General features: G+C 39.3%; 2 protein-coding genes across 3 annotated transcripts in view; both read right to left on the minus strand.

Moving 5' to 3' along the window:
* The window catches only part of LOC133518138 (putative mediator of RNA polymerase II transcription subunit 26), a 42,025-nt gene extending 41,202 nt beyond the window's left edge, over positions 1 to 823 (minus strand). For both annotated transcript variants that reach the window (XM_061851722.1, XM_061851720.1), the window contains exon 1: positions 677 to 823. In XM_061851722.1, the coding sequence (XP_061707706.1) occupies positions 677 to 687 (11 nt within the window). In that variant the 5' untranslated portion in view covers positions 688 to 823. The remainder of the gene's footprint in view (positions 1 to 676) is intronic.
* Positions 824 to 10,100: 9,277 nt separating this feature from the next.
* Positions 10,101 to 11,102, minus strand: LOC133518139 (uncharacterized). Its single transcript, XM_061851723.1, has one exon. It carries the CDS (start codon positions 10,991 to 10,993, stop codon positions 10,253 to 10,255), a length of 741 nt encoding a protein of 246 aa, XP_061707707.1. The 5' UTR covers positions 10,994 to 11,102; the 3' UTR covers positions 10,101 to 10,252.
* Between the last annotated feature and the right edge of the window lie 509 nt (positions 11,103 to 11,611).

An 11,611-nucleotide genomic window follows, 5' to 3' on the forward strand; every position in this document is an offset into this window, starting at 1 on the left:
CTGTTGACTTTTGTATGAGTTCTACATTTCCTGCTACCTAAAGGTTGTCTGGAAGAGATCGCTTATTGGCGATAAGACCGCCTTTTGTTACCTGGTTCTATTTTTCTTTAAAATTTATTTGTAGTTTTACATGCATGTAAAATGTATAATTGTTGGTGCAGTAAAGAATATTTACTTACTTTCTGTATATTTTTATGCTAGAGATAATATAATCTATATCGATATAGATATCGGTAGGTACCTTACACTCCATATTGTCTTTTAAAATACGAACGCAAATAACAGCTTCACCGGTCTCATAACTCGCGCTACCGGAGAAAGTGAATGATATCGACATATATATTGCTTACATTATATTACTTACTTAATATATTAACGGAATCGCGAAAGAAGAGTCCGAGAGCTAATCGCTTTCTCGATTATTTAGATGTAAATTAATGACTGATTATGTGTTTGAGTAGTTAAATAAATGTTAAGGTAAAAATGAATTATCAGCTTGGTGTAGTTAATTAAGTGTTTAGGGATGTGTTTATTCACGCCAACAACCATAACTTCTCTATTCAATACAGTGAAACTAAATTAACATCTTACAACAATAGAAAATCCCATGTTTACAATAAGAAGTACCCTCGTAAAACACGCCTCCTAAAATAAAACAAACAAAATTAAATATTACCTTATATCCATTTTAATGTGATGAAACGAATCCGTGCAATTGCAACACTGATTAAAAAGTTTAAATTAAAAAAATAAACGTCAAAAAAGCGCGGGTACACGGTACGCGTGACGGTTAGACGGAGACTGCGAGCGCAGTGCTTTCTCTGGCCTTTATAAGTGCATTTTCAACGTGGGGCGAGTCGATCGAATCGAACTAATTCGGTAAAATACAAACAAAACCGTTAAGTCAACAGATGACTTTGATTCGATCGCGAATCGATTGATGGTTTGAACTTAGAAAACGAAAGTTTTGGCGCCAATTGTGTACATGGATGATTAGGCGAAAAACGTTATTACGAGGTGTTACGATTTACAATTTTCATATTTACTTTACCTGCTTTACTTACCTATTAGCCATTTGTGTAACTCTTTATTTGATGCCATAATTTAGTGATATTTTGTGGAAATGATGACCCTGGCAAGAGCTACTCTGAAGGTTGTGATAACGGATGTCTAATATTTTATCCTCATCTTACCGTTTTTCCGGTTGCAACCTGAAGAAGTCCGAGGTGCGGACCTAATCTTAAGAATTGGCAGAGTGGTTTTAATCATGTGGCATTTGCCAAGACGCACGCTGTACCACAAGGGCGTAGCCAGCCAGTGAACTAGGGGTTCAGGTTGATATATCACCCGCATAAAATTTGAGCTTGGGGGGGGGGGGGCTGCTGCCTGTACGGGACAAAAAAAATTGACAGGTAACTACAATATTCGGTTGTTTTAAATTTAAACGCGGAAACCAAAACTGTTATTTATACCATCATAGTATACTTAATTCTGGCTATGAACAAGTTCTGTAAATTGGCACTAAGCATAATTCAGAGACCAGAAAAGCCTACATTGGTTACACATCGGTCCCATACCGAGCTTGTTGAGTCCTGGGTCGCCCAATATGGTGATCTATGTTAGTAGCCCAGTATCGGCATTGTATAACACGTAATTTCTTGCAGATAGGCACAGATAATTAGTGTAATTACTGCTTTTAGATTATGTTAATAAACCGATCATATTAATTACTTATAAATCCTTAAGTCCAGTTAATGACCCGTGTTTAAAAAGTTACGTAGTGTATTAATAACATAAAAACTTTTACTTTTTGAATACCCTTCAGAGAATATTCCTGTTATATCTTAGTGGATATGGTCCAAGGCAGTTACAGCTTGATTCAGGCTCATCACACAAATAAATACCCTTGCATTGCAACCCACCAGAACCATCGGCTCCGACTTAGGTGGAAAATGTAAATGTAATGGCACAATCACAAACAGCCTTCTTTTCCTAAAGAACCCTCGAGATGGTTGCTCCTTAAATACCTGTAAAAAGCTCTTGTGTAGTGCATGTAAGTATCAGTTCTATGAATGAACAATGTGCCCCACCCCACAAAGGACATAATAAGTATGTCTACAAATCTTTCTGTCTTTAAAATTTTATTTGACTTGCACATACCCCAAATGCCTGTGACTCCTCAACTGGTAATTGATGTTTATTCTTGTCACCACTATTATCAAAGCATCACTGTCTCAAATACATCCTTAACCAGAAAACTAGACAATCTAATAATTTTACGACAAATTACAATTCTAAAGTTTCAAAGAAAATTTGCTAATATTTGCTCAACTTTTCGAGTCTTTTAACACTAAGTCAGGCACTTAGGTAACCTGCGCACAATACTTCGAATTGATGCCATGACGGCACGCGTATTAAAGCAATTGATAGACCAATTCATTTGATCAAAGAGCAATTTCAACGTCCTATATTTGGATAAATATTAAATTCTTAAAAGAACGGTTTACGTCTGTTACTTTGATGGAATCGATGGAAAAAATTATATCATTCTATTGTGACGTTTTTAATTTGAATATCGTATACTCAACAAGTGTAACTAATAATAGTAGGTAACTAGACTTGGCTCACGAGATAATCGCCATGTGGGATGTTGATTCGACGATCATTGTCCCGATAGTCGTTTCAGCGAACGGTCTCATAGCGAAGAGTCTCGACCAGCACTTTGAGAGACTCTCGTTAGGTGGTTGGATCAAGGGTCAGATGCAGAAGGCGGTGATCTTGGACACGGCGCGGATAGTCCGGTGGTTCCTCTCTCTGCAGCCCTGACCACCGGCAGCTTGGGCCCTGCCCCGCTGCTGGCGGCACCCTAGGTTAGGTTTTTTGTAATGTGTTTATATGTATTTTGTATTCTTTTTGTATGATTTTTTTGTATTTTACTTTTATAATCATATTATAAAATGCCTAACCTAAGATCCAAAATAAATAAAGAGAGTAATAATAAATATAATTGGGCAGCTTGTGGCGAGCTGTTGGGGAGTAACGACTCCACGTATCCGAGTACTCCCGAGACTCAGTCAGGGTCTCCGTCTCCGGCGTATCTTCGTCGTTTGGGGTGGACACCAAGGGGATCCGCAGGACTCTCAGCTCTGGCTTGCCTTCATTGGTCGTCCAGAGAGGAGTCGCGTCGTTAGAGGTAAATGCTCCAGGGATGGAAGTGAAAAATTGCAAAAGACGCGAGTTGGCACAGTGGCTGTTATCAGCCACTGGGTAGAAAGCGGCGTACACCTCTCGACACCTCGGAGCCGCTCACAGCGGTGTTGCTCCTGGTCGTCTTCACGATGGCATGCCATGCACTACCATGGCAGTTTGAGGGGCCCATCTAATGGACGGCAAGTCACCGCCTGCCTCGATAACTAGTGAAAACATTGTTATGGCAGGTGGCCGAACGTCTTTGCAAAAACCCAGTCTCATTGTCCACCCAAACTTCAATCCATAGACCGTTATACTGTTCTCTTTTTCTACAATAGTCCCAATGCCCGCTGCGACCGGTTCATGGGTGTCTATTGTTGCACCTGTGAACGGGTTCCAGAAGGCGTTCTACATGGCATTAAAGCTCTCCAAGGGGCCTCTACGTGTTGGATCTATATCCTCACGCAAGCCTATCAAAAGGCCGGGATTTATAGGTCCGTGACATCCGATAAAACCTGTCATGACAGCCGAAAGGAGTGAGAGTTTAACAAACAAATAAACACTTGAAGGAAATGTGCGTACTCACAATCAGTTGTATTTGATTGGTTTGAGTTGTGTTTGGTGGTTTGACGACCTGTATGGCTTAGTGGGTAGTGACTGTATCCTATGAAGCCAATGGTCGCGGATTCAAATCCTGGTAAGGGCATTTATGTGATGAGCACGGATATTCGTTTCTCAGTCATGAGTGTTTTCTATGTATTTAAGTATTTCTAAATATTTATATATTATATTATATATATATCGTTGTCTTAGTACCCACAACACAAGCCATATTGAGCTTACTGTGACAATTTGTGTAATAATGTCTTATAATATTTATTTATTTATTTTGCTCACCACATGTCGGCTAAATATACAACACAAAGTACCAGCTTTAATTGTTTTTTTTTTCGAGTTGTAACCTAGGGTTTAATATCAATTGGCAACACAATACGAACATTTCAGTCTCCATTGAAGCGAAATGATTCAGCCACGAACAATGATGAGAATGCAGACCCACAAGGGCGTCCGGTCCGGAGCCGTCCGAGGTCCTTGATTGTATTAGTTAAGGCGACTGACTTTATTTATAAGAAAAAAAATTAAATACATAGAAACACATTTTATGAACTCCGGCTATACCTATGTATCTACTTAAACATTCACCTCACCCCCGTGTGAAAAATTGTAGCCTAACAAATCGGCTACCAAGCCAGCTATACTATCTGCAAAACTATCTGGCCGGTCAGGTCATAATGCCATTTCTTTCACTCTTGGTTGGTCTTAACAAGGGTAAAGGAGGTAGCATTATGATCTCAGTGGCCAGTTAGTTTTGCGGCAAGTATAACGTGAAACAACTTACGATTTGAAAACAAAACTTTCGTGAGACACAGACGTATTTATATTATGACCCGTTATATTATGACCCGTTGTAATATATTTAAATTACGATTTGGATTAAATTCCTTTGTGTCTCTAAAGGATTAATTGCAGTCTTTCGCACCGAAAAAAAAGAGCGCTTCCCGGGTTGATGTAGTCAATATTTAAAAACCGGTAAATTGAAGCAACTATCATTTTCTTGAAGGAGCCGAGCCAGGCACATCATTTGTAATAAAAATTGCAGAACTAAACAAAATACATTTTTGTCAGATTTTTGGCTTCCAAATTTAATATTCGTTTAACACTAGCCGCCTTAAGGTGTTATTTTTGAATTGGTAAGTGAAGGATAGCGAATACTCAATGGCTCTTGATGTCACGTAGAGATACCTAGAAATAAATAATCTTCAGAGGCCTACCGCGAACCACGTTCGACGTGTTGCCTCTCTGTCGCACTTATAAATTCGTACGTAAGTGTGACAGGGAGGCAACACGTCGAACGTGGTTCGCGGTAAGCCCTGATTTCAATGATCACAGTCACAGGAATGAAAATATAAAATGCCCTGTGTCGGGTTCCGTAGTTATATCCTTCTGTCACATTGCTATAAACAGACGGCCTACCGCGAACCACGTTCGACGTGTTGCCTCTCTGTCGCACTTGTAAATTCTTATGTAAGTGGGAGTCAACCCGTCGAACGTGGTTCGTGGTAAGCCCTCAGAGGCTACTAGCTATTAGTAACTGTCGTGTACAGTCAGCAATACAAATTTCTATGCAGAGGGGGGGGGGGACCGTTTATCTGTAGCTGACTGTACATTACAAGCACAATGTAATAAGTACATTCGCAGCGCTCTTGTACGTGTTTTACTAAGAGGGGAATTTTTGTGAGAACCGATCATGTTTGTACAGTGAAAACACGAAGGTATTTATTTTATTAAGCTTTTCTTTTACTATATTTTCATTTTTTTATCCCATGGTTCAATAGTTAGAGCCACCCCACGCATAGTTTTGTTCTTTCGAAGCGATAATTCCCGATAACTTTCACTTTATGACAAGATGGTTGTTGGAAACCCCACACCATAGGGTTATAAAGTGAAAAATACATTTTATTACCATTTTGCCGCCATGATTGATTTATAGGTACATGCCAAATTGCAGCTCTCTATCACGGAGAAAAACCATGGACATGGACGGACAGACGGACATGGCGAAAACTATTTTCTCCTCCCACCAAAAATGACAGATATATAGAATAGAACGAGATGGCAATTACGTCCCACATTTCCTTAAGGTCATCCGATTGCCTGGGTTGGCAGAATACCTACAAAGTTTTATAAAACCTCAAGGCTATAACTATAACCGCAAAAATCGAAGATCGTCACAATAGGGTTGTTTCCATCTACAAATCTTAGGGCAGAATTGTATCCCAATAAATTCTTTTGGATTATAAGAACACGTTTAACTACTTTTAGGGGACCTGTAATGACCATATTTTAGTAAATATTGAATTTAAAATACCTTTTGGCACACGTCACGTGACCGAACTCGAAACGTCTTTGAAGATTCTGATGACGTCACTACTCTCGTATTGACACTGTTGACAGTTAGGCGATAAACAACAAATGACAAATGTCAGTTAACAGTTCGTATCTTCTGCGTGTGTATGTTATGTGTCAAACCGTAAACTATGACGTCACACAATTTTCAAAGAGCGGTTTGGGCGCGAAAGCATCTGTCAAAATATATTTTGTTAATTTAACATATTTAAAGCAGTTTTTAGTATAAAAGTTGAATTTTAGGGCAACTTTTAGTTAATATAGAACGTAATACAAGCGTTTCAAAAAATTGGAAACAACCCTATTGCGGGCATTTTTCTGTGCCACTCTAATTACGTCTAAGTGAGAGTAAAAGAGAAAGATCCCCGCAATTTGCAATTTCGGATTTCGTGGTAGGCCCTCAGGTGTTTGCAGCACCCCAGCTCGCCTAAAAACTCCATTTGACTGCACTTGCACAGTACTGTAGCTTTCAAGCTTACGTAAACTAAATAGTAGGCGACATAGAAGAGGAGAAAAAATAAAAATGGTGATGTTTTCAGTCAAGCGGAACTAAAAAAGAACGATAGGTTAAGATTCAAGGCTAAAGCTATTCCGGTAGAATATCTATAGATCGTGTCATTCATGAAGACGCATTACTTGACTTCTATTGTCATGTTATTAAAGGCTAGATTTGACAAATCTGCGTGTCATCGTGGATGACACGAACTATACACGATCAATTATATTGTTGCTATTGTGAACTTACAGGCGTTCAAATATTTTTCTTTGCCGTATTGCGTATTGCATGTGGTATCCCGTTTGCTTTTACCACCTGTTAGGCCTATCACACACTAGCGTCTTGAGCGTCGGCGTCTAGTCTGCGCTATGGAACATGGAGTCGCTGCGCCAACGTTGCGTCAAGTAGCAGCTACAGAGTTAATGTGCGACCAGACCGCAGCTTAAAAAACGGTCACGATACGGAATCGCAGTGATGCGTCGTATGCGTACCGTTTTTGACGCATGCTCCCCACACCGCTGCTTAAAAAACGGCGACGGTACGGAATCGCAGTGACGCTGACGTGCTTCACGCGAATCTTTTTTGTTCGCAAATCTTTGGGTCTTTTACGTCACCGGTGTGGTGTCTGCCATAAGACCTCCGTGTAATATTTTTTGCGATTTTTACGCAGATCAATTTACGGTGCGTCAGCGTATTTTAAGCAGCGGTGTGGGGAGCATGCGTCAAAAACGGTACGCATACGACGCGTCACTGCGATTCCCTATCGTGACCGTTTTTTAAGCTGCGGTCTGGTCGCACCTTTAAATAGACAACATTGTGGGTTGTCGATAAAGTTGATTTTAAATTGAAGCTTTATGGAAATAGCACCTTATTGACCACCGACCATAAGCACCGATAGTGGTTCGCGATAGGTTCTTACAAGCGCAGGGAACTATAACCTAAAACCCGATCATGTTATCTTTCTCGGGCCGTAGAGTTTTTTTTTGTATACTACGTCGGTGGCAAACAAGCATACGGCCCGCCTGATGGTAAGCAGTCTCCGTAGCCTATGTATGCCTGCAACTCCAGAGGAGTTACATACGCGTTGCCGACCCTAAACCCGCCCCCCCTCGTTGAGCTCTGGCAACCTTACTCACCGGCAGGAACACAACACTATGAGTAGGGTCTAGTGTTATTTGGCTGCTGTTTTCTGTAAGGTGGAGGTACTTCCCCATTTGGGCTTTGCTCTAGATCTGGAATGACATCCACTGGCTGTGCCCTACCACACAAAGCGAGATGACATTCACAATGCCCATACCTCTCTTATGGACGTAGTTTAAGGACGTACCCGGGTCCAACTAAGCTAAAAAAAAGTTTAACTAAGCTAAACTAAGGACGCTACGAAGAATCTCGTACATTGACCCCCCATTTCGTATCTCAGTCGCACACGCATAATTATATTGCTGTTTCGCCGATGGTTACGGCGGTCATGCGGTCAATGACACTGGGAGCTCGCGTCGAATGATAAGTCCTAATACAACAGAGGGCCTACCGCGAACCACGTTCGATGTGTTGCCTCTCCGTCACACTTACGTACGAATTTACTAGTGCAACAGAGAGACAAGGGGGCCTACCACGAAAACCGAAATTCGGAAATTGCGGGGATCTCTCTCTTTTACTCTCACTAAGACGTAATTAGAGTGACAGAGAAAAATGCCCGCAATTGACGAACTTCGATTTTCGTGGTTATAGCCAAGAGTCTTAATGTGCTTAAGTTCCGAAATATGTCTACAAACATTTTATTTGACAGTTGCTCCATTTAAATATGAACTGTCATAGGGCATAAGCGCTAATTACATCCACCCTTCCCGATTTCGGGCCTGATAATCGTTTTCCGTTTCACGGAATATCAGTACAAACAAACTAACTAACTATCGTGGCGCAGTGATCCAAAGAGGGTCTTGCTTGGCCTCCAAGACGAGAGAACACCACCTATCCCAATCCTGTGCCACTTCCTGCCAGTTATCGGCTTTGAGTTGGCACAGATCCGCCTGTACACTGTCGCTCCAGCGGTATTGGGCCGACCCACTAGACGGCGCCCAGTCGGTCGTCATAAATAAGCTCTCTTAATACCCGTTACCAATAACCCGTTAACAATATTTGAAAAGAAAAAAATACTTTGTCTCTAATCGCCAAAAATGTTCAATGTTTAATATTTTACATTTTTTTACAATTTAAATACGTAAACGATGTGCTGATGTTTGGTGAAATGGAATAATATTATTCCTCGGGCCCAAAATCGAGTCTGATATCAGGGCGGCTACCGGGAAAATCGTAATTCGTCAATTGCGGGCATTTTTCTCTGTCACTCTAATTACGTCTTAGTGAGAGTAAAAGAGAAAGATCCCCGCGATTTGCGAATTTCGGTTTTCGCGGTAGGCCCCCAGGGCCCTATTTAATAAACATTACAATCCAACAATCTTGTAAAAAAGTGACAAATTTGTTAAATTTTACTTACAAGTGCTGTTTAATAAACCCTACAAAGAAGTAAAAAAATACAAATAAATAACTTACAATTTTCACAATTATAAAAGCTGTTTAATAAACGTTTACATATGTTAAAAATGCCTGTAGCTTTTGATGACAATATTGTGTTTACAAATTTGTAATGGTAAGGTACAATTTACATAAAATGTAAGTTTTTGCCACAAGTATTTAATAAACGAGGGTAGACTTCTTGCTTTTTAATTTATGATTTTATTAGTTATCTCACGCAATACATTTCTTATTGAATTGGTTTACCTATTTGTCATGAGGTAAGCTGCATTACGCTTTGTGTTGTGTTGAAGTTCTTGTCTAATTTTTGTTAACAAATATTCGACGGTAGTCTTACATACTCGAAATTTTTCGTTAATCGTGAAATCTGTCACATTAAAAGCAAAATGTAATCCTTTTACGAAAAACTCTTCGTCTTCGTTCAATTACATATTCATTATCACTATCGTCACTATTGCTGTCACTACTCGTTGTTAGAACCATTTTTTATTCTTAATTAGATTGTCCGGCACACCTCATCAAGTTTTTACACATCATGTGAGCGCCTGTCAGAATTATACTACAATTTACAAAATATGTAAACTTGTAATTACTATTATGTGTTCAATAAAGTAGTTTTCCATACAAAATTGTAAAATTGTACCTGTAAAGTGAAAATGTTTATTGAACCAAATTATGTAAAATTGTAGATACAATTGTACAATTATGTAAGTTTTCCACCATGACAAATTTGTAAGTCACATTTTTTATTAAACAGGAACTTATAGACTTGTAACCTGTCACCTACAATTTACAATTTACAATTTGTAACATTTATTAAACGGGGCCAGGGCCTCATAAAGTGTGGATGTAATTGGCACTATAGGGACAGTCATTCGACGTGAGAGGTACCTATAGTATATCAGTAAAATACTTTGTTACGTTTGTTTGGTACGTTTCATATTGTGAAGCCAACACAAAATAAAGTCAACATTAAAACATACAACAGGTAAGGTGAAATTAATGTACAAAAGGAACTTACTAACGATTCACTGCTGAGCCATAACAATTATTTATCTTCTTATTTCAGACTTCTGATGATGTTTGTCGCATCCTCTCAATTTCGTAAAGACATGAGCAACAAGGACAAAAATAGAGACGGAAAAATCTAGCTATTCTGCATTTTTTCGGTCTATTCGCAAAATAACCGCTGTCCCTTGAGCTAAGAGCTTCGGAAGAAAGATACTTCTTTTTTATAAAAGAAAGTGCTTCTTGCGTAACAGTGCGGAAAACTGTTATTTCTTCATTCCGTTCTTTTTCATCGAAGGACCCATTAGCTTCAGCATTCTTTTCTTCCCAAGAAGTTAGAGGCACCAAGTACTCTTCCAAGACGCTATGCTTTGAAGGAGTTTGAGATTGGAGTATCAGTGTTGCCAGGTTAACCATTGAAGAGCTATCCGGTTGATGGAGACCGTCACCTGTTACAATATTAGACACATTATCCTTCAAATTTGTGGCGTCCATGAGCTTCATCCTCAGTACAGTGATGTCGGAATCACTAGGCCAAGATACAACATCGGGCACTTGCCCTTTTTGACGAGTAGCTTTTTTGAATTGCTTCTTACTACTACTTTTAGATTTCGAATCTGACAGCCCAGTTTCTAAACTCTTCGCTACATTTGCGGATACAGTGCTTTCTGTTTCTGATGGTAACGCAAAGGCCACTTGCCTAGGATTGTAACTTCCTTTGGCTTTCTGCAAGTCTATGACATCTTCGATTTTTCTAATATTTTGATCCTTAGGTTCGATTTCTATTTCCATTTCCATATTAAAAATGAAATGCGTTCAATAATTTTGCAAGGATTTATAATAGATATTTTTAATTTTACAATTTTGATGGGTGGCTGTCATTTGTACTTCGCCCTGTCATTCTGCATGAACGTTACGGATAACGGATATCCGAGTCAACCTTGGAGGATTTAACAACCGGAGTCGTCTTTAAGAGCTTACTCCTCGGTCGAAAACCTCGCCCAATGATCATATATTATTTATTGACTGACGTTTAAAATCTGACATGGCTATTTCTACGTTACGTACTAATAGCCATACATTTGACATAACCCTTCCCCCCAAAAATCGGCAGACTGTTTTGTACAGAAAATTACAGACAAGGCGTCTCCAGTTGTTAAAGCGTCAAGAGGTCAACAGAAATGAACACGAAACTATAAATAATCATTTTCGCAAAAAAAAAAAAAAAAATATTGCGCGTAAAAAAAAAACTCAAACTAAAATAAAATAAATCAAATCTGTTTTTGAGTAGCAATTCGCGTCTAAAATTTTCATATTTACCGCCTTTCTAACTTTAAAAACTGCTTACAAAATTAAAATTGGAACGCTTTGGTAAGTTAGCTCTGAGCGCATTTATATTTTTTTCTCTTGGCAGCA

Source organism: Cydia pomonella, chromosome 5 (genome assembly GCF_033807575.1).
Source record: "Cydia pomonella isolate Wapato2018A chromosome 5, ilCydPomo1, whole genome shotgun sequence".
Taxonomy (NCBI): domain Eukaryota; kingdom Metazoa; phylum Arthropoda; class Insecta; order Lepidoptera; family Tortricidae; genus Cydia; species Cydia pomonella.